Source organism: Colletotrichum orchidophilum, assembly GCF_001831195.1.
Source record: "Colletotrichum orchidophilum strain IMI 309357 chromosome Unknown Scaffold_3.1, whole genome shotgun sequence".
Taxonomy (NCBI): domain Eukaryota; kingdom Fungi; phylum Ascomycota; class Sordariomycetes; order Glomerellales; family Glomerellaceae; genus Colletotrichum; species Colletotrichum orchidophilum.
This window is the reverse complement of record NW_019172959.1, coordinates 687,055-711,035: the sequence shown is the minus strand read 5'-3', so window position 1 is coordinate 711,035 and position 23,981 is coordinate 687,055. Positions and strand designations below refer to the sequence as shown.

Here is a 23,981-nt window from a genome sequence, read left to right as displayed (position 1 = left end):
TCACCAATCCCGTACATAACAGCTATTGCGCCATCGTCAAAAGTCCCTCGAGTGAGGATCAACCTCGATCTTCACGACCACTAGACAGACACAACGGGCTAGCCGAGATGGATACTGTGGAACACGCCCTTTGACCGGTGGATACATGTGCTATGGAGGTGGATAATGGATATGGAGTACGTAAAGCTTAAAATTTCGTTTAATTGGGCAAAAGGCAAAAAAAAACGTTGGTCGGATCCGACATGTTCGGTTGCGTTATGCCGCCTTGTTCGCTTCCAAATGTCAGAAGCGGATGAATGAACCCCGATTTCCAGTCGCCGAACCATGACTCATTCCGTCACAGAGGATTTTGTATCTGTAATCACGAGCAATAACTAACTAGTTCCAAGGCTGGAGTTTGCCTCCATTCTGTAGAGTATAGGTCCGACCCTGAAGCCAAGAGCTCTCCGGAGCATTCTGATCATATGCGACTGTGAACCCCTGGTCCTGGATGCGCCCAAGGTCTCCACCAACGACTGACAAACCTCGGACAAACGAGTTCTGTGCAACGGTCCAGATGCTTGTCTCGTCAATCTGCAAGGTCAGTCCACCTCGATTATTGACGAGAGATGCGTTCGCGGCGCCATGCCACGTGCTGTTCGCCAACAGCTGAACCGTGATGGTACAGGCACCCCGGGTGACAATGTCCCCAGAAATTCCATCCGAACCCATCAGCGTCAGGGAGGAGTTGGAAGAGATTGGGCTCCCGCTCCAAAGCTGTGGCTCGATCCTCTCGAGGTCCCGGGATGCTGTGTTCGTATCCGCTAGGAGCAGAATTCCTGAAGGATTGTATATCCTTGCATCCACCAAGACGATCTCGGCGGAAAACGTTGCCAGGTAAAAGGCTGGGCCCTCGCGAACCGTAAGATTGAGAAAAGTCGCCTCCAGCGTTCCGACGCCATGCTGTGCAGTGATGGACCAATCGAAGAATAGAAACCCGCTGATGGTTCCCGAAGTGATGGTAGAACCGTTCAGATGTACATACTGAGGTCCCTCCATGATGATGGCGGGGGATCTATCGGCCCAACCAGTCAAGTTAGATGACATGGTTCGCCCCAGGGAGTAGATTAATGGCGACCCCGGGCCAGTGGTGTGGGCGACGCCCCCACGGCTGTCGATATTGAGACCCGCGAGGGTAGGTGATCGGTAGCCACCCGAGCAGTGGCGGAGATTGGTGACATCCAGACTGGCCCCCCGGATGGCAAAGAGACCAATGGCTCCCGGACCGCTGCTGTACAGTCGGGGTGCGTCAAGGGTGGCCGTCGTTCCGGCTCCGGTGGCGTAGAGGTTGATTGCGCCATTGTGGGTTTCACTGCAGAGAACCGAATTGTTGTTCTTTCTCCCTGTTTGGAAGTCGGTAAGCTTTTTAAATCACGTTAGATTCCAGGGTACTGTCAGTCTTACTACAAGGACGGCACTGTTATATCCTACTCCAAGGGATCGGGGCAAGTCTTCCGGCGCTCCAGTCTTCAGGACGTCAGCCTGCAGTAAGTCAACGATGACTCCCGTCATGTAGAGTACGCTGGTCTGCTGGAGGTTAGTCTCATATGACATGCCAGTCTCTGAAGTCTGGGGTTGATCCAAGATTCTCTGAGCGATAACTGTCCACGGGCTTGTTATTTAACAATCATTATGGCCTGTGATGATCCCTCTAGGCCTATCATTCTGCGGAAAGAAAACATCTTAACTTACTAGGTCTTTCCTCCGTCGTTGCCGGGACGTAGTTTGGGTGGACGAAATTGTCATCAACCCATTTTGCGGCAAGAACGCCAGAATCCAGGCACGGATCTAGGTTCTCAGGGGTTGGATTCTGGGATCTACTAGGTAGAACCAAGACAACGACGGCCAGAGCGAGAGAAGCTCGAACGCCCATGATGTATTCTGTATTATATGCGTCAAGTTAGAGATATCGAATCATCATTGAGGGGCGCCTCTGAGCTGAAGGGTTCAAATATCATCCAGAAATGGTCCAGAAGATGGCACTTTTGCCTAGCAGATCTGGCAAGTTTCGGTCTTAGACTACTTACCTCAGTGGCGTACAAAGGAGGACGAGCATCAACCCAGGAGCCGAGACGCCCCGGGGAGGTAGCCAATGTGTAATACCTTTTGCAAGATGTTACACTGCCAACAATGAGACACCCGGTGCATCATCTTACAAGTTGAGTGCTTGAATCACTCCCACTCTGTACTTACCGTGGCATATTCAGTTCACAGAACTACTGAGATCGATGCAGACAACCAAGGAGAAAATACCAGGGAGCTCTCAATTGTTGCCTTGTATCAGGTCCCAGTCTATGACTTCGTAACGGCTTCGACCCTTACATCCTGCCTAAGAACTTTACACCAAGACGTACCAAAGTGAGACATCGATTCTAGTTTCATGCAAATGACCAAGTGTGATGACTTGAAAGAGAAATGTAGATAGCCAATTCTAGCCGAGGAATTGGAGACAGGCTGCAAGTAACTCTTTTTCTGGGATACGTGTCACTCAAATCATGAGGTGCGAGCCAAATCTGTCGGATAGTATGAGGGAGCAGACGGTAGACCGTTCATAGACACAGTTGATTATAAGGTATACATTTGAAGGTCTCAGAATCGTACTGAAATGGATTGTCATGTTTTCCAAATAGGAAAGTTGCTGTCACACAATTCCATTCTTGTCTCACATGTTCCTCGGCCCAAAGTCTCACACAAGGATCTCGCCGTTTATGCCCTCAGTCCCATCGCGAGGACCCATGTACATGATGTCGTGAAAGATCTGGATCCAAATTCCCTCCTCTCTCCTCCACCAATACTGCACCTTGACTAAGAGATCTTCCTTTCCATCCGATGCATCATCTAACGATTCATCCCAAAGGTCGACCCTCATTCCAACCCATCCCTCCGCCCTAGCCTTCCGTTTGACCTCCTCCGCCGAGGCGAAGCCAGCAGGAGTGGTCTGCTCATCATTGCCAAACTCAAATTCGGTGTCTTCAAGTGGCCGTATTGTGTAAAAGTTGCTCTTCTTCGGCTTTCGCTTTGACTCCGATGCAACCTCTTTATTGGTCGGTGCATACTCGTGCAAGTAGCGTACAATCGTCTCTCGATCATGCGCAGCAAACGAGGGCTTGGGGCGACATATTTGATAACAGGAAGGAGAAAAGAATGCCCCTTTAGCATCAATATCAGAGGTATGTCTATAAGCCGCATATACCATCTTCAGATGGTCGGTGAGATCCATGGTGGGCGTCTGTGAAGCCATCAATCTCGAAGAAGTGTCGTCGATGTCGGGATGATCACTGTTCATGATATAGTCTTATGCAACCCAGGACGAATTGCTTCAGACCTAATGGTAACTTCGATAGGTAGTTTTGCAGAATTTCTTTTCAAACTGATGATCCGAGATTGATGTGCGGTTCTCGGTCTCGCAGAGTCAGCATTTAGCGCCATGCAAGACAAGCCAGGAGATGGCGCAATCTGTCCTCTCGAAGTTTTCTGGCAGTTTTCATTGGTCTGGAGATATTCTTGTGATAATGTACACGTCAAGAGACATTAAACTCTTCTCCCTTGCCTGTATACGTCCGCAAACTGTGCCACGGGCGGACGAAGGCAATCCTTCAGCTTATCCAGCCTGACATCTCGAAGAGCCCCAGTATCTGCGTTGATTGCTCATGGGTGACTACATTGAGATCCAGCTGTGCGTTCCGATGAGATGTGGAAACGTTCAATCTGGCTGCAGTATCTTGAACGCGTTGACTTTATCATTGACGGTATACTGACCACCATTGGGGGGTAGTCTCCCAGAAGACATATCTGCAACAAAGAAAGACGCCAAGTGAAGTAGGGGAATGTCTTGGATATCGCAAACCCGTTCTGAGCAAGGTCAGTCGCAGCACATGCACAGATCGGATAGGCACTTTTGGCGGCGACGACTTCCACGTCTCAAACATCTTGTCAATCTCTGAGTCGTGACCATCCCACAAGATGCTGAGCTCGCCAATCCCCGCCGAGAAATCTCGACATGTCGATAGAGCAGTTTACTATCGTACGGAGTCGGTATTACTAGGACGAACAAGACCTGAGACCGACGGCACATGACTCTCTGCGAGGTCGAATGACCTGCTAGGGAGCTTCCTGGCGATGCGCCTCGCACAGAGCCTATTCAGCCCTGAGCTTGCCTGCTGCGGAGACCGTGTGTCTTCCCACTCAGTCCTGCCGAAGGCCAGGAGAATAGGCCGCCGGCCTATTAACATCATCTCCTCATTGTACGTTTCCAATGTCATCTCTCGTGGCACCCCGGGGTCTGGATCGGCTACGGCGCTGAACGGAGACGTGTAGAGCAATCTTTCGCCATTGGATTTCGGTAAAAAGAGCAAGACTTCCAAACCATCTTCAAGGAGATTCAACGGCTGCAAAGCCGGGGACGTCGGCAAGTTCAAACTTTTACGCACCATACTTTTCAAGGAACAAGACTCTAAGCCATGGGATACACTTCGTTGTATGAGAGACGACCCGACGACAGTGACCTTCATGTTTTCAAGAAGGAATTCGTAAATCAAGCTTCTCATGGAACTACTTCCGCCTGTGACCACTATGACACATCCAGGATGCAAGGCCAATGTTGGAAGAATAAAAGTGACTCCAGAGGGCATTTGGGCTGCAAGATCTGGGTAAGAGGACTTTGACAAATGAGATGAAGCTTAGTACATGGTTTGGTAAACGAACCAGGTTGATGAATTTCGCCTTCCTTGAAGACGAATGAAGCAAACATACTTATGCTTCGAAACAAAACTTTTTGGGCTTTGACTTTGCAACTCATACTTCAGCGAGTAATGTCATGTCGAGTACTCTTTGAGTGGAGAGATCATACATGTACGATAATATCGAAGCAGCAGTTCCCAACCTGTCTAATATACCATTGAAGAAGAGTATCGGTGTTATTGGCGTCTTAGACTAGGAGCCTACCCTGAGCTGGGGCCGAACGTGGCGCGGGTTGGTCCGCTGCCGTCGCAGGTTTGTGAGGTCTGAGCCACAGACGGAGATGGACATTTGGATACGCATCCCTGCTCGGTCCCCTCGGAGGCCGGCACAAACTTCCCACCGGCGGCGTGGTCATCGGAATGACCGAGGAGCCCGAGATGAGATTCCAGAATTCCCGCTCCGACAAGTCGATAGCGACTGACCGCCTGCATCCGATCCCGAAAGCCCGCTATGGATTCAAGGGCAACTGCAGTAAGGACACACCTAGACGTCATGATGGCCCTGCTTGATTCCTGATCTGACCGAAAGCTGTCTAGTGCGACTTGTGCCGGTTGCGCAAGGTAAGTGAGAAGCGCCGAGAAGAAGTGAAATGGAAAAAAGACACTATTATCAGAATCTTGGTCTTGGTTTCTTGACACATCGGAACCAGCAAGTCGTTGACGAGCATTGTGATAGGTCCGATGTGATAAGACCGTGCCTTGCTTCAACTGTCGCCAGTCATCACAGGATTGCACATTCACGGGGGCTGGGCAAAAACCCAAGATCCCTCGACAGAGGGTCCACGTCTCTTTGCAGTAGTATGGCATCCAGAGATGTCTTTTTCTCTGTGGTTTCTTGCTCTAACGGATTCACAGCGAAGAGAAGATAGACCTTTTGGACAAACGCTTGGCCAACATTGAGTCGTTGCTTCTCAAGCAACAGGGCACGGCGTCACCGCAGTGTTCATGCTCTACTTCGACGCCGGAAACATCATTGCCAAAAGCTACAACCTCGGCGAAGGCTGCGTCTCATATTGCCACAGTATTTGATGAGGGCGAAGAAGTTCCGCCCGTCGAAGGTCCTTCATCATTGAAGTTCCAGCTGGCAGCAACAAGAAAGCTTACAGAAGCCGCCGCAATCGAAATCGGAACCTCATGCTACGTCAACGCCTTAGCCACCGCGCGTCGGGTTGCGGGATCTCAGAGTCCAAGAGGGGACGCTGAACAGCAAAAGGCTCAGAGGCCACTGACTTACCGAAGCATGCCTTTACCGCCAACATCTGCTGTCATCAACATACTCAGACAATTGAAAGGTAAAGGACTCTCTTATACTACTTGTTCAAGCTACTACCAAATTTCTATTGCTCACAAGTTATAGAAAGCCCTCCGAACAATTTCTTTGTCCTGAGGTGTTTTCTGACATGTTCGCAATTTATCGATCTTTGCCGAAACGTGTACTTCTCCGTGGATGACTATACTTCTATCGACTTCATCATAGTCAATTCGGGGTTGCACTATCTTTTCATCGAGTACTTCTGCCCTGTCGGAAATTCTGACCTCCAGAAGCAACACCTGGCTTGGGGCTCAATGTGTAGGAACGCTCTTGCGGCGGCCGTGGGATCCATAAGCGCCGGGTTATCTGCTAAAGTGGAGAACGTACAAGCACTCATTCTCGGGGTATGTCATATTTTTTTTGTCTAGGTAAAGTCCTCTCTAACGATAAGATACAGTCTATACACGCCATTGAAATGGCCAAGCCCTGGTTGGCGTGGAGGCTAGTATGCCTCGCAGCGCAGATTTGCATGGCTGCAGGCTTTCACGACGAGAGTCTTATTGCAGCTGATGACAAGGATACCAGGAGCGTCAAGGCTTTATTATTCTGGCATATCTACGGACTGGAAAAGACTCTTTCATTACGTGTGGGAAGAGCCTCTATGATTGGAGACTGTGACATCCTTATACCCAAGGGCCAAGAATCAATGTCTCTGCCCAGGCTGTGGGCATCGGAGAAGATTGTGCCATTTTGGGTGTCAAATGCCTCGATTCACGGCAAGTTGTACGACTTGCTGTACAGTCGAAGTGCACAGCTGGTCTCGCAAGAAGCCTTGTCTGATCGTGCGGATCTGCTGCTTGCTGACCTGAGAATGACGGAGCCCATCGATCTGGTGAGACTTGAAATTCCAATTGCCTGCTGATATTGACTTGCAAATAGATAAACTCGATAGTTGCCTCTGCATACAGTGCCACACCAATGACAAGGCTGGAAGATGTTCTCGCGGTATCCTCCAAAGTCATGTATTACACAACAGCAACTCTGATCTGCCGAGCAAAAACGTCGCGAGCTTCTGTGCCGCGTTTCTCACCGGACTGTCTAGAATACGCCCGCGCGACGATTGATGCTCATCTCGAATGTATTCCATTGATGGGCAACAATTTGCACATTGTGAATCTTTACCTTCATTGGTAAGTCATGCAGACCACCAAACTGGATACATTGAATTCTCAATCTTGCTCGGTACTAGTATGTACTAACTTGTCTCAAGGCGCCTGTTACAAACCCCTTTTATCCCCCTCCTGGTAGTGTTTTGTCACATCGTCGAGACTGAAGATAGGGATGATGCACAGAGACTCAAAAGTTTTGCAGACAGCCTGGAGCAAGGAGCCAATCTGTCACCGTCTGCCAAGGAGTTTTATCATATTACCCGAGAGCTCAATACTATTGCAGAGAAGCACATTGAGACAAGCAGCGAGCAAGACTGGGCGTCTGTTCCGTCGCTTTCAACCTTTGGACTCAGCCAATATTTTCCGGCCAATACTTTGACGGAGAATTATCCTTTGACATCTGAACATGTGCAGTCTACTCAAGACATGGAGATGATGTTTGATGAGCAGGACGTCATGGGCTTCTTTTAGAGCGGTTTTTTGTAATATAGAGAGGTAAATAGGGCCTCGGAAACATACATGTATTTTCAGGATGCTTTTATTTTGGAACAGTTAACCGCCAAGATGATGAATCAAGCGGGTGTAAATCCATAAAGACCGCCAGAGACAATCAAGCTGGCTGAGTACCCCAATCGCTTCGTGTTCGACTCCCAACGCAGTGACAGGCAACAAGCCTTAAGCTAATTCCCTTCATACCTCACTCGTGTCACGTTAGAGAAAATAAACTCGCCCAGAGAAACACCTGGCATCAAAAAGAAGCTCTGGAATTCAACGGAATGACGACTAGATCTGCATCAAGAGTACGATCGATCTCCGCCGGGTGGTAAGGGGGCCAACGTGGTACTCGGTCCCCGAGAGCCCCGAAACCTACGAGAACCCGTGTCCGCTCCAGCGCACATAACGCTGGCAATTATCGGGCGCCCGCCGTGAAGGCCAGTGCCGGATTGCATTTCTAAGCTTCTTCATCATTCCTTGTCTAGGCCTTCGCGGGCCCGAAATCTCCTATTCAATCTCCGTTTCATGACGTTATCACCTCCTTATGGACATCTTCGTTCTTTCCGAAGAGCGAGCCTTCGGGCTTGGCTTAGGCAGGGCTGATGAGACGCTAGACCGTCAGTGGCTCGCAGGCATCTTGATGTAGAGTAAATTGTGGGGTCGATGGAATCGTATAACAAGCCTGTGAGGCTTTCTATGATTCCAAGTATGATGTATCACGACACTCACCGCATTGTTTGTTCTCGAGATACCCTGAGAATCATTTGTTTCCACGACGACCCAAGATATAAAATGTCTGTAGCAATCTCTGGCGGCACTGGTGGTCTCTGCTGTGAGCTCGTTAAAGTATTTGCAACTCAAGGCACGCACGAGGTCGTTGTATTCACGAGGAAGGTATATATCAGACGATACTATGTCAATCATTCGAACAATACAGCTGACAACCGCTTGTGCAGGTTTCAGGAAGGCCCGGAGGCGCAGCTCCCAACATCCATTTTGTGGCTGTCGACTACTCAAATATTGACTCGCTCGTCTCTGTCCTCGAGAGGTACAACGTCGACACCGTCATCTCCACCGTCAATAACATCACCGGCGAGAACCACGCAGAGTTGAATCTCATTGCGGCCACCGAGAGAAGCAAGACGACAAGAAGATTCATAACAAGCTACTCTGGTGTTCCATATCTACCTGAGTATGGTTTCTCGACGCTGCCCCCGTATCCTGCAGATTCACCGGTCTAGGAATGCCGATGGCTCACTCACCATCATCACCTCGGATCCAGGTAATACGAATCATTTCCACCCGCCATCTGACACATGTTGGCTCTGACCAAACTGAAGTTGACTCCTCTGGATGGCCTGGAGTTGCCTCTGAGGTACCTTAAGCAAAGTGGCTTTCTTCATCGACGTCGCTAACAACGTTGCGTAGATGCCTAGACCAGGGAATATTCCCGTCGTCTTACTCAATCATTTAATAATGCTCGCTGCATCACCGCTCTTCTTCACAGCACGAGCTGGCGCCTGGACAGCTACATCATTGGCGACAAGATCACATTTAATGAACTTGTCCGTCTCGCAGAGGATACGAAAGGTGAACCGTCTATTCTCTCAATGTTTGTGCAGAACAACCTGACTCTCTCAAGGCACCAATTTCACCGTCGTGCACGACTCGATCGATGAACCCAAGGGTGATAAGATGGAGGGGTCAGCATCCTCCCATCGGGTCTTCAAGTTGTACCCGAAAGAGACGCCTTTTCAGCTCCCTTCTCACCTTATCACCACTTGGTCTTAGCTGTGAGCGAACTCAAGCTGACCTCAAGCCGGTCGTGCATTGAACGGTGACTTTTCAAAGACCGAGGCCTCGGCTGCAAAGGAGATTCTTGAGCGTGGCTAGGGACAGCAGTCTTGATACTGGTAACCCGTGGCGTGGGGTTCCAAGGGCTGCGACTTCCTCGAATTAGCTGGGCCTCGAAACAGTTTCTACGTTTCTACAAGAGTGCGGGGGCGTTTTAAAGGTTCTTGCGGCATTCCTCATGTTCCTGTCAGCCACACAGTCTTGGCTGTCTGGCGCAGCTCCGGAGGTGTAGGAGGGGAACTCCGCCCTTGTTACAACATTTAAACTCGAATGAGCCATGTTGCCCGCAGCTGACAAAATTCTTCTCAGAATAAACTAACCCATATTTGATTGGCACATGTATCAATGTCAAGGGCTTATATCTTCGACGCTGCGACGCTCCTCATTACAACATTACTCTACCATTCTATCTGGTTTATCTTTCACCGTTGTTCCTACCGCCATCACCTCTATTTTTCCTCTGCTTGCCCCAGTCGCATTTACTAGCCAGACACAGAAATAGACACGCTCCATGATGCCGAGAAAAGACACGAACGGAGACGGAATCGGCGGCTAGGGCGGAGAACGGGATGGCGGGCTGTGTCCACACTCCGAACGGCATAATGAGACGAGCCGGGTGCTCTCCAAGCATTTCATAGGTTCCTTGTTAGACTTCCGCTTCGCAGAAAGTTTAATTTCCATCAGACAACCTTCTTCAGATGAAATCCCACCTGCACAGTCCTCGCCGCGATGAAAACACCAACCGCCGCCAACATCGAGAAGCCGCAAAACAGCTGCAGGCCAAGATACGACCCTCCTTGCGACGCGACGATGGCGCCGGCAATGGGACTACCCGCCAACGCGCCAAACGACTGCACGGCGAACGCGGTACCAGTGCGTACGCCGATTTGTCTAATGTCGGAGATTTGAGCAATGCAAGCGGGGCCCAGCGAGATGAAGCCGCCAGAGGAGAAGCCGAAGATAACGAGGAAGACGATGATGGCGGCGTTGCTCTTGCCCGGGATCCAGAGACCGAGACAGAAGACGGCGCTGATGAAGGTGATGCAGATCATCACGTTGTACCGGCCCACCTTGTCGGCGACAATGCCGGGGATGATGCGACCGAGGATGCTGCGCCTTGTTAGCTAACGTTGTACGGGACGGCCGGCGATGGAGGGACAGGAGGGTCTTACCTGACGGCATTCATGATGGGAAGCAGGTAGATGACGAGGTTCTCGTCCATGCCTTGCGCTTGCGCCTGGAGGATGACAAAGTTGAAAGGCAAGAACATGCCGAGGAAGAAGAAGAACAGAGCGCACACAGTGATAGCCATGGGCGGCTCGCGCAGACCGTCGACATACTCCTTGAACACAAACGGTCGAGGCCGAGGCGGCAGCCGCGACTTGACCGTGAGACACGCGATGCTCAGCAAGAATAGGAACAGGAACGCGACAGCGCGGATGGCCCAGGGGAAGCCGACCTGGGGAATCATCTTGGACATCATGATGGGAAGGATGACACCGCCGAGCGACGAGCCGGAGACCATGATACCAAAGGCAGCGGCGCGTCTTCTGAAGAACCACGAGGTCACGGCCGAGACGCAGGCATTGAAGCACGCGCTGGAGCCGATGGAGGAGACGAGACTCTGGGCCAGGATGAACTGGTAGTACTTTGTCGACAGCGAGGTCATCATCAGGCCAAAGACGTAGACGACGGTGCCGCAGTACAGGAGGTATTTGGGGCCAATTGTGTCGTACAGACGACCGAACTAGAACAACGGCATCAGCTGTTGGACAGGCGGTGAAGAAGGGTCTCGAAGAGAACTCACGATAACGCCCATGAAAGTCATCGCCCAGACCTGCAGACTGGTGATCCACGCGACGGTCGACGACGGATACGCGCTGAGAGGACCCGACAGGTAGTACGCCTGGAATACGCCGACGCAGTTGATCAACCCGAACGTGCAGAACAAGGCGCACCACCCGCCAAAGACGACAAGCCAAGCCTCGGCGCCGCCATCAGGAAAGTCGGAGGGCCTCATTCCCGGGGGCGGGCCGGCAGCAGGCGGTGCCGCATCACCGGCCGGGCCATCGGTCTTGGCAAAAGTCGCGTGCGGCGCCAAGCCGCCCTTTTCGAGATCGGCCTCGACGACATTGGCCGGTTCCGGGTAGATGTTGGCATCGGTCTCGCGCTGCTGGGAGGGGATGCGCTCTATGGATTGGCGGGCCGAGGAGGAAGACTCGTAGGGTATCGGGTCCGACTTTTCTGGGTCTGCCGGCGCGGTGGACCTGTCCATGACGGTCGACGAGTTGGACGACGTCGAGGGGGCGTGGTGGGAGCGTGGCATGGTTGCGACCGTTGGCGTTGTTTGCGCTGTTTTCCTCACTCAGTGTCTTTCGGTCTTCACTTCCTTCTCTTCTGTTTTCTCTCCAGGAAACCTGGGTGAGATTTTGATTCTGAGCCCCCTTTTACCCTGTGGACGAATTCCCTGTTGGCGAAAATTTCTGAATGGGATCAGACAAGTTATCCCTGGGGGCACGAGCGGGTAATGTTTGTGGGGCGAAATGTTGCGTCGTTTCGTCTTGTCGCTGAGTACCTTAGCTGGACGAGGTTGCTTGCTTCTTGTCGGCTAATTATGAGACTATCAAGTCGCAGCTGCTCGTCGTCGTCTTAGTGTCGGGGGCCGCCTATATACAAATCAAGCAAGTGTTCCCACGATAACTTCCATGGTGCGGCTCAACCAGGGGTGAATTAATAATGACATTTGAGTCACAACGAGCGTTGGCAGAAGTTCCCTCGCGCTCTTCTCGCCGTTCAAGAAACAAGGCTGGTTGGGGTAAGACTCGGAGAATGCAGCCTCCTGACAAACCCTTGCTCGGTTCTAAACGCCGTGCCCTTCTGGATCGACGCAATTCTGGATCCCCAAATCCTGGGGACGGAGTGGGCAATAGGGTGGTAGCGTCCACAGCGGGCCGGGGATAACAAGCCACTTACCGGCCGAAGACCTCTGCTTTGTCCGGTTTAGAACTTAAGCCGTTAGGCATAGATGGAAAGGTGAACCGTTTGCTCCAAGCGGGCCAGCTAAGGTATGGCCAGCTGTCGCGGTGACGAGTAAGCTTGGCTGTTTATCTCCTAGCTTGATAACCTCATCGCCTGTCGTCGTGTGACTGTGATTTTCCCGCCGGGAACATGCGCTTGCGGTTCACGGGAACGGATGTCGGCCGCCAGATCGGTCGCTAACCCCTCTCTCTCATCAACCAATGCGGTTTCAACTTTCAAGCAAGCGACGAGTAGTCGCTGATCTTAGCTTATTAGCAGTGGGAGAGTCGGTCAGCCTGCATCCCATTCAACAAGGGGCGACTATGGAATTTCATTTGTGCGGCAGCTTTTTCGGTTGTTTTAGGCCGACAGACTGATCGATTTGGATGGAAAACCTGGTTCACGGCAGGGCTCATCTTCCCCATCGTCTTCAGGAACTCGGTGAGGTTCCTGAATCAAGCTCTTGGCACCACAAAATTCAGTCTATTCTTTGAGAAGCCACCTTGGCTGCAAGATCCCGTCACGACATCCATTCTTAGGGCCGTGTTCCGTGGTTGAGGGCCGGCATGCACTTTGTGGCTCGGTGTTGAGATGAAAACGCGAGGCCCGAGACTCTGGAATGGCGATGAGGATGCCGTTGGCTTGCTTGGCCAATCACCACAGTTCTACTGCTTCGGAAGGGTGTGCTCGGCGCTCGGAACGGAAATCGACGTGTCATTCGAATGCCAGACTTGTTAATAATACCAGCCCCCGTGGCTGTTTTCCGCTAGCCGGAATGAATCAACGGCGCAAAACCACGTGGGTTTTTAGACGTGATGGCTGTCATTGATGAAGCTTGTTCTGACGAGCGGGAGGTCCATGCTAGATTGTCCCGGGACCGGACATCAAACATGCTCATATCTCCGGGATGTCAACTACATCCGTCCGACAGCATCTGTACAGGAAGACGAGTTATGTAAACTCGAATGATGCGCGGAATCAATTCGCAACAGGCGGACTTTGTTCTTTGTAAGTCGCTTTGCGTGCAGTCTTGCGGCCCGGCCATTTTGGTGTCTATTACACAGTAGATTTACATTTACATTCGTCAGCTCCAAGGCTGTGTGGTCCAATTACCATGGCAATCCTGCTTTGCGGTGCAGGGTGTGCCCGTCCATGATTCCGATTTTGCTCCCGCCGTTATCGAATGAATTCTTTGAGGTCCTTTGCGTCCTGGAAGCTGACCTTGCCGTCACGTGAAACGCTGGCGACGTGGATGGCCGAGGGCGGCTGCTCGACCGATGCGGGCTTCGCCTCGATCTTCGGCTTGGTAGTCAGTTCAACGACATCCGGAACCATGCCGGCCGGCGCATCTGCGATCTCGTTGACCTCCTTGTTGGTGAGAGAATCGGCAACCCTGATGCCCCTGCTGGACATGAGAAGGGTTGTCGGGCCTCGGAACTGGAGGAACAACCGGTCTCCCCAGATGGTCCGTCTGAGGGACGTCCTCAGAGTGAACAACCACCGAGACAAGTTCTTGTAAGTACTCGTTTCGCGCATCGCCTTTATGAAATTTGTCTCGGGGAAGAAGCCAGTAATGCTTGGGATCTGGAAGCGCAATATGTTCGACTTCAGACGCATCGGCAGGGGAGGGTTGCGAGACACGGCGTATGCGACCACGTGCGAGGGGTGAGCGACAAACTCCTCGCCTTCTGCGAGGGTGACTTCGTAGACTTGACCTGGGGAGGACAGGGCAGCCAGACCTCGGCCGGTGAGGTGGGTGCTTCCCCAGTGGGCAAGCGAGAGGCCTCGGCTTATACGCGGCGATACAGAGAGTGTGTGGCCCGTCCAAGCAAGAAGCGCATTGCGTTGTGACACCATGTAGTCGGTGGTACCATCGAGGTGGAGGACGGAGAAGGTCGTCGTAGGAGATTTTGTGGAAATAAGGGCCGTGAGCGGCGTTGAGGATGAAATACGTTGGTATAGGAAAGGGACGCCGAGGAAGGCTCGTGTGAAGGGGGAAAGAATGGACAGTGTCGATTGGGCCTGCGGATCAGTGATTAGAGGCCGATCAGAGAAGCAGAGTCTGCATTGATGCTCACGTTTTCAGCCTTGCCTGCCACTCCTACCAATGTTCCCCTTCTGGTGAAGAGCTGCTGCGACGGCGACAGGGTGACGGAAAGGAGCGAGTAAGGGGAGCCAAGAACCTCGAATCGGGCATCTGTAGAAGCAAAGTCAGCACTGCGAGGTCCGTTGCGATCAGTACATGGTCTATACCGGCCGCGTCCCGCGATGCTCCTCGAGCTCCAAAGACATCCCCGCCAACCCTGGGGGCTTCAGTGGTTGGCGCAGCGCTGATCTGGATGCCCCTGCATTGCCTGCAGACGTGCAAAGGCGATTGACGTTGTCGCACACCTCGCGCCGTCCTCAGCAAGGGCAATTGGGCGCGCATGGCGGACATGTGGGAGGCTGATGACGTCGGCCGTTCGGATCGTGACTTGAAAGCTCCAGCAGCTGTCGCCTCTGCTCCATCAAGAATTTGGAGGGCCGACCTTGACGGCAAAATTCCGGACCGGGAGCTTTCGTCACGGGTCAATGCCATCCCGAGCCGGAGAGGAGCCTCCTTTCCGATACGTACCGCTTGGAGCTGCCCCTACCTGCTTACCTAAAGCACGCCCCCACCAGAAGCTCTAAGATGAGAGTGGGGCTCCATCTTCGCTTCCAGAGATTAGCGCCGTCACCCCAGCAACGGCCCATGTCAAGACCCCTGTTGACAAGGCCTCGGTGCAAACCTTCCATATTCCTTGCACAACATTTGAATAAGTCACGAACACGGTTCAAACACCTCAAAAGTCTTCTCGTCGAACCATTTCGACACGTCGCGTCGACTCCGACACCTTACCCCGAGTGTCGCCCTGTTCCGAGTTCGTCCCTCCTCGCCTGGGCTGCTGCCACCTTTTCTTTTGAATCGATTCCCGGACTGGCCTCACAATGTCGGTTCGTGTGGTCGCGCGTATCCGTCCCCTCCTCGAAAAGGAGCTGGATAAGGACGTCATTGTCCGCGCGGACAGCACCGAGCCAGGCAAGCCAGCCACGCTGGTCAAGATCCCGAGTCCGAAAAACGAGAGCGAGGAATTCTCCTTTGCCTTCACCAGCGTCTACGACCAATCGACGACACAGGACGCACTCTTTACATCAGAGGGTACGGATACCTTACGCAAGACACGGATATCGAGACACCATTCTTACTAACTTGACCAGTCGCGCCCCACATCAAGGCGCTCTTCCAAGGTCTCGATGTCACCATCTTCGCCTATGGAGTCACGGGAACTGGCAAGACACATACGATGCGAGGTGGACTGAAGCTGGCAGATCGAGGTGTAATCCCGCGGCTGCTGAGCGGTGTGTATCGACGCGGCAAGAAGATTGCCAAGGACACCGGCGGCAAGACGACTGTCGACGTTGTCTTGTCATACTACGAGATCTACAACGACAAGGTCTTTGACCTGTTCGAACCTCCCGAGAAACGGCAGCCTGCTGGCCTACCCCTCCGCGAAAAGGATGGCAAGACGATGGTAGTGGGTCTATCCGAGCGCGCCTGCGAGGACCTGCAGGACTTCTCCCGGCTGTACATCGAGGCGAATAACAACCGCGTCACGGCATCGACGAAGCTCAATGCGCACAGCAGTCGAAGCCATGCCATCATGAGGATCAAGGTGACTCAAACGACTGGAGACCAGGTCCGTGAAAGCACGGCCTCAGCCATTGACTTGGCTGGCTCGGAAGATAACCGTCGTACGGACAATGGAAAGGAAAGATTGGTCGAGTCTGCTGCCATCAACAAGAGTCTTTTCGTCTTGTCTCAGTGCATTGACGCCATCTCCCGAGGCGACAAGCGGATTCCTTATCGCGAGTCAAAGATGACGCGTATTCTGAGCTTAGGCCAGAACAACGGCATCACCATTATGATTCTAAACCTGGCTCCTATCCGCAGCTACCACCTTGACACGTTGAGCAGCTTAAACGTCAGCTCTAGAGCCAAACGCATCGAAGTCCGCGAAATCGAGAACGAGGTCGTCTTCAAGCAGGTCCCGCGTACGAACTCAGGCAGTTCCACAACTACTCTGCGACAACCCCTCCGTCCCTTGGCCAATGCCCACAACATTCACAGCGGCACTATTGCAGCCAAGGCCAACGAGAAAGCTGATCCGACGCGGCCAGTGAAGCTTTTCAACGTTTACACCGACCGCAGCAAGTCTGCTGGCCCTGTCCGACCGACGGCCAACATGACACAGACCCGGAAGCCCCTCGTCGAACGCGAACTTCTGTCTAAGACTAGCAAGCTCGCTCGGCCATCGCAGCCATCACAGACAGTTCAGCCAGTCCAGCCAGCCCAGCCAGCCGAACAAAAGCTTTCGATCTCTGCGGAGCAATTGGAGGCCATCGTGGAGAAGAAGGTCAGCGAGATCCTTGCCTCAAGGGAGAACAAGATGGTAGAGCCCGCCCCAGCACCTGCTCATCCCGATATCAACGATGCTGTGCGCCGCCGATTAGAAGCCTTGGAGCGCCGCATTGCGAATGAGGAGCGGGAACGCGATGATGGTCGCTCAGAGGGACTCCGTTTCTTGCTGGCTGCTAGACAGGCGAAGGAGGCTGGCAATGACGTTGTGGCACTCCAGATGTACGAGGAGGCCCTTCCTTTCTTCCCGGGCCAGGCTAAGCTGCTGGGCAAGATTGAGAAGCTTAGGGTCAAGCTTGGAAACATGCTTCCCACAGAGTCTGTTCCGGTGTCCTCCTCCCCACGAAACGGACACGAGAAGAAGCGTAGAAGAATTGCTGCTGATGACAGCGACGATGAGTACCATCAAGACAAAGGGGACGAAGATATGAGCTTTGTGGATGCCGCCACGAAGACGAAGAGCCGAAAGGCCAAGCCTGCGAGGCCCCCCAAGATGGTCCTCCCTGACGTAACCGGTCCAGTCTCTCCCCGGGCCCAGAACTTGTTGAGCATCATCAACTCGAGAGACCTTGCCCAGATCAAGGGCTTGCACGGCTTCGGCTCGAAGAAGGCCCAGGACCTCGTCGATTACCTAGAAACGATGGCAGATGAGGACGGCGCCCAGATTGAAACATTGGCGCAACTCAAGACCATCCCTGGAATGGGTGGTCGGACCGTCGAGCGTGCTTACGACGGCCTTGTTGGACTGGCCATTTGAAGCGAGTGATATCCTACCTAGCATGGCGCATCGGGCGGCTATAGGTGCATTGGGCATGGTGTTTCTGGAGTTCAACATACAATACAGGCCGCGGCGGCCTTGAGAAACAGGTTGCTTATAGAATGTTGCATATTGTGGCGAGAATTCTTCAGAACAATGCATACCAGATCGGCAATTCAGTTCGTTCCAGTCACGGTGACATGCATTTTTGTAACATGATCAAACCTTTCGGTTCCATTTATATGTAAAGTAAGCATTACAAAGTGTGTCTTTGACAAACATCGAGGGCAGACTGACGGCCGACATCACCCTTCCCCATTGATGTAGGCTGACATGACATTACCGAGAAGTGCAACGTTTCTTTGCCTTGATGAGGTCTGAATGATCTGAGAATGGTTTCGACCGGTATTTCACAAGGGTATCCTGGATAGCTTGACGTAGTATGGACGAGGCTTGACAGTCAATCCGCCATAGCCTCTATAGTCAAACAACCTTGGAGGAGACTATATGAAGTCAATGTTCCAGATGAGCAGCGCGGTAAACATGCGGAGCTCGAGACAAGCTAGCCGTTGTCCAAAGCAAGCTCGTGGACCGAAGCCAAAAGCCATCAGAGGCATAGCTGAGGCGTCGTACGCTATTTGCTCCGGGTCTCGGTCTGAAATCACAAGTCAACGCTCTGGCTTGAAGTCAGCCGTGGAATACGGCAAGGTCTTCCAGCTTCGGATCCGGCTGGAGGCGTCGAGTGCTGTCTTGGATCGCAGGGCGTCGGGGATATGGAAGGGAGGCTTCACGAAGCTCTTGCCAATGGTGACCATCTTCACGTTCGTGTCCTTCGGGAAATGGTGGTTGAGTATCGTCATATCCTGCATTGCTTGACGATTTGTGACTGAGGTCATTCCAGCAAAGCGGAGGGTTTCTTCAACAGTGGCGTCGAGGTATGGAGTCGTGGCCTTGATAATATCATCACTTGTTGGGCCCCGTCCCCCCTCGAGTGCATTAGCGATGTGCTTGTGAAGCTCTTTACGGTCTTTCTGTGCGTCCGGGTCATCTGTGAGGTACTTGATTCCATCTAATCGTTATGGCAGTCGTCTCATGCCCGGCCTTCGAGAATTCAAACACCTAGTCATCGTCATCAGAATGTTTTACCACAGACATTCAAGCAATTGACGCGAATCAAATTACTCCACCATGCATACCGACCGATATGTAAATTGGGTCCCTGCCTTCCTTCTCGGCTACTCTTTTCTCTCTACAGACCATGTGTTCGAACACTGAAGACGCGGGCACACCAGCCCCAAATTTTTGAATGCCTATCTCGAGCTCTTGCTTGATAGACTCATCTCTGATCCTCTTGGCAGTTTTGATGCAGAAGGTCTGGTGGATATACCAGCACCGCAGCCATGGCAAGACGCTTCGTCGATCCAAAGGTCAAAGGCAACAATTTCAATGATTCACAGTGTCCGATATGATCCACTCCAGCGAGTGGAACTTAACCTTGCCATGATGTGTCTGACTCTGACCCCGACCCCAAAGCGTGCTTCAGACTCGCTATTATGCCTAGCATACATTGATGACTGTGTAAAGCGCGTGAGTGCTTATCTCTTGATTGGGGTCTGTCTGAAAGTTTCCCTCCAAGTCGTCTGGAGGTCAGTCGAGTTGCCTATAGCCTATAACTCTTTGCTGCCCCCTTCGCCAAAGTAGTTCAACGAACGTTGGGGACTTTGCATGGCCAAGTTTCTAACCACCAGTAGTCAGCCGACGACATTATTTTCTACAGATGGATAATTCTTACGTCTAGACCACAAGGAAGCCTAATGGGGAGAAACGGAGTGATGTTGCTCCATTGGTAACAAAACGTATCAGTGTAGCGTTTCTGACTTATACATGTATATCTCCATGTGTAAGTGAAATTCATTCCTACCTAGCACATTGCGGAGTGGATTTAGTGGCTGTCAAAAAGAAATGGTTTCTATTCAAGCTCTGTCTTTCGGAAATTGCGTTCCTCCTGACATGAATAGTGCATCAGACTGTCAGTCAGTTTCGTAGAGCTGTCGTCTTCTGGAACTTGAAAAAATGGATACAGATGCGAAGGCCCCCGCCCTTCCGTCCCCCTCTTTCCCATATCCAGTTCCGCATCTGCAATTATAGTTCCGGGATTCAAATCAAAAGCTTCTCCGAGTGGGCGGTATTTGGGCATTTCTCCAAGTCGGCTACTTGCGGCAATCTGACACCTCCGCATCGGATACGTCATTCCCGGATATCTTGCCCCGAGACCGATGCTTACGCGGAGAAAGAAAGCCACAAACGTCCGTCTGAGACGCATCCTCCTCTCCGTCGGCCGACTTTCAATCAGACACATTACGGTACATATTAGGTATGTTGCAGCCATTTGTTCACTTTGATCATCAAGTGGCTGTCTATGAACTTTCTCTAAATCTCAAACACCATGGCCTCTCACAAGATTCTCGTTCTACCAGGTGACGGCGTTGGACCAGAGATTATCGCTGAGGCTATCAAGGTGCTTGATGTGATCCAAAAGACCTCTGGCGTGAAGTTTGACATCCGTTCAGAGTTGATGGGAGGTTGCAGTATCGACAAGCATGGCGTAGCCTTGACTCAAGACGTCTTGGATATGGCCAAGGCAAGCGACGCAGTCTTGTTCGGGTCAGTCGGAGGGCCTAAATGGTAAGTTGGATCATTAAGGCAACTTTTATACGTGGCGACGACTGAAACTTGCATCAAGGGGTGCTGGGAAAGTGCGACCAGAGCAGGGTGTCCTCGCTTTGCGCCAAGGACTGAACGCCTTTGCGAACCTCCGTCCTTGCAAGTTCGCAAGCAGGTCGCTTGTCGACCGAGGTCCCATTCGGCCCGAGCTCACAAAAGGCACCGACTTTGTGCTTGTTCGAGAGAACTGCGGGGGTGCTTATTTTGGGGACAAGATTGAGGAGGAAGATTTCGCATCGGATGCCTGGGCTTACTCTCGCGCTGAAGTTGAGCGGGTTGCAAAGATCGCCGCCGACCTGGCCATGGAAACGGACCCTCCTCAGCAAGTTATCTCGTGCGACAAGGCCAATGTCCTTGCAGTGAGCCGGCTCTGGCGTCGAGCTGTGACCGACTTCTTTGCAAGAGAGTATCCGCAGATCAAGCTATCCCATCAGCTTGCTGACAGCGCGGCCATGCTAATGGTCAAGGATCCTCGTTCGTTCAACGGAGTGGTTCTTATGGATAACACGTAAGTTTTAAGTCCTATGGATTTCTTTAAGTCTTATTTTGGGAGACTTATTCACTTTATACTTGTCCAGGTTCGGTGACATCTTGTCAGACGTCAGTAGCGTGATCCCAGGATCGCTGGGGCTTCTTCCATCCGCTTCAATCTCGAGCACTACCCCTGGCTCTGCGGGAATCGGTCTCTATGAGCCTATCCATGGAAGTGCACCCGATATTGCGGGCAAAGGTAACAGATTCCACGTGTGCAGTCCTGGCTTCACGGCCCAGCCGATCAAGGCGACAACGCTAATGCCTATCACCCCAGGTATCGCCAACCCTGTTGCGACTGTTCTTGCGGCGGCGATGATGCTCAAATATTCGTTCGGGATGAATGATGAGGCAAAAGCCATAGAGAGAGCGGTAGAGAAGATTTTAGACTCTAAAGACATCGGTGGTCTCGAGATACGGACTGGGTGAGTTGTCCTCACGTCTCAAGCTGAGCCACACTTCTGACTTGTCATCTTAGTGACCTGGGAGGGAGTGCAACGACAATTGAGGTCGGTGATGCGATCTGCAGTCAACTCGAAAGCCTGATGAAGCGAAGTATTTCTTAGTAGCAGGGTGAAAGACAGGTCATTTGGACCACTTTATCCATAACGACACTATATTCATGATGAAGTTGGCCAGAAGATCGAGAAACCCTTGTGATTCTAAGGAAAGACACACGAAAGATATAAGAAACATCTCGAGGCCTTCGCCCTTGAATATTTCCGTGTAAACAGGATGGCAATGCTTGTCTCATTACGGGGAGAGAAGGCTTGAGCGATGGATATTCGAAATTCAGTAGTTCTACAGATCAGTCCTGCTGTAGCTTACTGCAACGCGCCTTTTTCTTTTTTTTTTTTAAATTCTATCAAGCGCTTCAGTAACGATTATTATCTCTTGATCGCTACATGTACGAGATGATACTTATGCGATACGTCGCTTCCCTGGATTTTCCTTTCACGCTTGTGCCTGGCCCTGTCTTCCACCGCTCACGAGATGACTGCGTTGATGCTGCCCTGCAGACCACATACAGAAATCTACCATTAGTCGACACGAACGAGCCGCTCTCGGATCTCCTGAGACTTGCAAGTAATGAAGAACGCTGGCCGGAAGAATGTGAAAGATTATGCGTTTTTTTTTTTGACTATTGTGTCTGCTGCGGCAGAGGTAGTCTTGGAAAGCAAGTCCGCCAAAGGTGAGATGGCAGAACGATGTAAAGAGGCTATCGCAAATTCGAAGGCACTGCTGTCGAACATGGCTGGGGCAGCAACCTTTGAGCCGACTGGAGCTCTTCAATATAAGCAGAGAGAGATTGATGTTGGGGATATCGGAGTTTTCTGGACAGGCGACTTTCCGGATCTGCACTGGAGTGGGTTTATGCCAATGTAACAGGCCTCAGTTTTGACTATGCTGTGATTTTGTGATCGAGGCTGAAGGTAACAGGCTGGGAGAGTGAGAGTGAATCCGAATGTCAGCATCCCTAGATTGATGGGAATACCCAAATTTTTGCTCTAGCACTTCGTAAATTGTATTAATGTCATGCTAAAACTTTTGGCCGGACAAATTTGTGAATGTTTCGGGGTGCGCAAGGCACGGCATACCAAGTGTCTTTCCGTTGAGCATGGGTTAACGAATTTGCGTCTGGATGATGAGTTCGAACAAGATTCCATTCATGTGCAATATGTAGAAGCTCGAGTGGAAGATTGATTTAAGCTGCATTCTCTCGATCTTGAAATTTCCAAACTCTGCACATCCACTCTCAGCGTGTTGTCATCGAATACGGACAATGAAACCAACTCAGCCGATGCAAACTAGTCCTCTTGTACCTATCGGACAATATGGCGTGTGAGTGGTCCATTACTTCTTCATAATCCTCCGATATATAGCAGGGTCTTCATCACCTCCCGGCAAGTATGGCTTATACCAGCGGCTAATTGAAACCTCCGATGGAAAGGGTGGTGGGGAAATATTGGTACGTGTTTTCCAAAGTGATATTCATAACTCCAGGGTTATTGACCGTAAACTCTTGAAGACGGTGAGAAGCAAAAGGGCATAATCACACACAGCATTGTCCCAACTCGCTTGAATATTTTGGCCGAGGCTGGCCATGGTGCCGTGTTCAATGTTTGGCGACGCTCTTTGAGCCAGGTGTGGTTTTTCGGTCCATCAATGATCGCAGCCGGTGCATTGTGCATTGGGAAGATTAAAGGCATGACTACACGTGTCAATTGACTGCTCCAGGTCAGATCTTAAGGTAACTTATCTTGATTTAAGTTTGTGCCTGTCTGGAAGCTAAAGCAGATGGAAAGGCTGTGTTGACCTAATAACCGCTGTGAAAGTAAGCAACCTAGTCATTGTATGATTTCCACACGCTAATATATTGATGAATTTAAGTAGGATAACAGAAATCAGTAAATTTTCAGGTATTTCGACACGTTTCCCACGTCGTTCTGGTGCATTTGGTCTGGCAATCCACGGACAGATTGTTTAAACCAGCATCAACGTCCTGGTGCTACTTTCGTTGCTTTAAACGCTGTAGAAGAATAATTCCCGTATCAATCTACGTCCTATCACGGCGTGCAGGAGAACTTGTTATACTACGTGGGATGATCTTTACAAAATCGTGCGGGCCTGCTTAGCCAGTATCCCTTCCCTTGCGTAGCTGAACCCAAAAACCAAAATCGTGGGAGCGTTAACCCGAGCCAAAAACGTAAATATCATACCTACTTGGCAGGCTAAATCATTACCCGGTCCGATTATCCTCAATCACCGAAACTCACTCGCTATCATATCTCTTCCCAGCCACGGCGCCGGAGCAAACCCCTACAAGGATAAGGGAAACCTCTTTCGCTGATGATTTTGCACGATGAACCAAAAATAGTCACCAGGGCGAACTACAGGCCATAACGAAGCATTTCGCGCTAGAGAGTGAACAAAACCTACCATATTTTCGGATCCGTGGTGGCGTAGA

General features: G+C 51.5%; 10 protein-coding genes across 10 annotated transcripts; 5 read left to right on the top strand and 5 right to left on the bottom strand.

Annotated features, from left to right (window-relative positions):
• Window positions 1-378: 378 nt before the first annotated feature.
• Window positions 379-1,912, bottom strand: CORC01_00631 (uncharacterized protein; the record flags this gene model as incomplete). The annotated part of the gene is made up of 3 exons (XM_022612288.1): window positions 379-1,401; window positions 1,471-1,640; window positions 1,732-1,912. 3 exons carry the CDS (start codon window positions 1,910-1,912, stop codon window positions 379-381), a joined length of 1,374 nt encoding a protein of 457 aa, XP_022481427.1.
• Window positions 1,913-2,725: 813 nt separating this feature from the next.
• Window positions 2,726-3,325, bottom strand: CORC01_00630 (uncharacterized protein; the record flags this gene model as incomplete). Its single annotated transcript, XM_022612287.1, has 1 exon — window positions 2,726-3,325. One exon carries the CDS (start codon window positions 3,323-3,325, stop codon window positions 2,726-2,728), a length of 600 nt encoding a protein of 199 aa, XP_022481426.1.
• Window positions 3,326-5,138: 1,813 nt separating this feature from the next.
• Window positions 5,139-7,670, top strand: CORC01_00629 (uncharacterized protein; the record flags this gene model as incomplete). Its single annotated transcript, XM_022612286.1, has 7 exons — window positions 5,139-5,250; window positions 5,316-5,343; window positions 5,634-6,070; window positions 6,136-6,434; window positions 6,488-6,922; window positions 6,970-7,220; window positions 7,301-7,670. The coding sequence occupies 7 exons, from the start codon at window positions 5,139-5,141 to the stop codon at window positions 7,668-7,670; spliced, it is 1,932 nt and encodes a 643-aa protein (XP_022481425.1).
• An 816-nt stretch (window positions 7,671-8,486) lies between these two features.
• On the top strand, window positions 8,487-8,935 carry CORC01_00628 (uncharacterized protein; the record flags this gene model as incomplete). The annotated part of the gene is made up of 2 exons (XM_022612285.1): window positions 8,487-8,588; window positions 8,651-8,935. The coding sequence occupies 2 exons, from the start codon at window positions 8,487-8,489 to the stop codon at window positions 8,933-8,935; spliced, it is 387 nt and encodes a 128-aa protein (XP_022481424.1).
• Window positions 8,936-10,228: 1,293 nt separating this feature from the next.
• CORC01_00627 (major facilitator superfamily transporter) lies at window positions 10,229-11,874 on the bottom strand (the record flags this gene model as incomplete). The annotated part of the gene is made up of 3 exons (XM_022612284.1): window positions 10,229-10,658; window positions 10,721-11,295; window positions 11,356-11,874. 3 exons carry the CDS (start codon window positions 11,872-11,874, stop codon window positions 10,229-10,231), a joined length of 1,524 nt encoding a protein of 507 aa, XP_022481423.1.
• A 1,868-nt stretch (window positions 11,875-13,742) lies between these two features.
• Window positions 13,743-15,144, bottom strand: CORC01_00626 (altered inheritance 24; the record flags this gene model as incomplete). Its single annotated transcript, XM_022612283.1, has 3 exons — window positions 13,743-14,588; window positions 14,645-14,763; window positions 14,820-15,144. The coding sequence occupies 3 exons, from the start codon at window positions 15,142-15,144 to the stop codon at window positions 13,743-13,745; spliced, it is 1,290 nt and encodes a 429-aa protein (XP_022481422.1).
• A 389-nt stretch (window positions 15,145-15,533) lies between these two features.
• Window positions 15,534-17,758, top strand: CORC01_00625 (kinesin motor domain-containing protein; the record flags this gene model as incomplete). The annotated part of the gene is made up of 2 exons (XM_022612282.1): window positions 15,534-15,744; window positions 15,804-17,758. 2 exons carry the CDS (start codon window positions 15,534-15,536, stop codon window positions 17,756-17,758), a joined length of 2,166 nt encoding a protein of 721 aa, XP_022481421.1.
• A 668-nt stretch (window positions 17,759-18,426) lies between these two features.
• Window positions 18,427-18,627, bottom strand: CORC01_00624 (cytochrome P450 monooxygenase; the record flags this gene model as incomplete). The annotated part of the gene is made up of 1 exon (XM_022612281.1): window positions 18,427-18,627. One exon carries the CDS (start codon window positions 18,625-18,627, stop codon window positions 18,427-18,429), a length of 201 nt encoding a protein of 66 aa, XP_022481420.1.
• A 1,577-nt stretch (window positions 18,628-20,204) lies between these two features.
• CORC01_00623 (3-isopropylmalate dehydrogenase) lies at window positions 20,205-21,579 on the top strand (the record flags this gene model as incomplete). Its single annotated transcript, XM_022612280.1, has 4 exons — window positions 20,205-20,443; window positions 20,502-20,990; window positions 21,061-21,438; window positions 21,492-21,579. 4 exons carry the CDS (start codon window positions 20,205-20,207, stop codon window positions 21,577-21,579), a joined length of 1,194 nt encoding a protein of 397 aa, XP_022481419.1.
• Window positions 21,580-22,796: 1,217 nt separating this feature from the next.
• Window positions 22,797-23,242, top strand: CORC01_00622 (UcrQ family protein; the record flags this gene model as incomplete). The annotated part of the gene is made up of 3 exons (XM_022612279.1): window positions 22,797-22,855; window positions 22,957-22,982; window positions 23,043-23,242. 3 exons carry the CDS (start codon window positions 22,797-22,799, stop codon window positions 23,240-23,242), a joined length of 285 nt encoding a protein of 94 aa, XP_022481418.1.
• Between the last annotated feature and the right edge of the window lie 739 nt (window positions 23,243-23,981).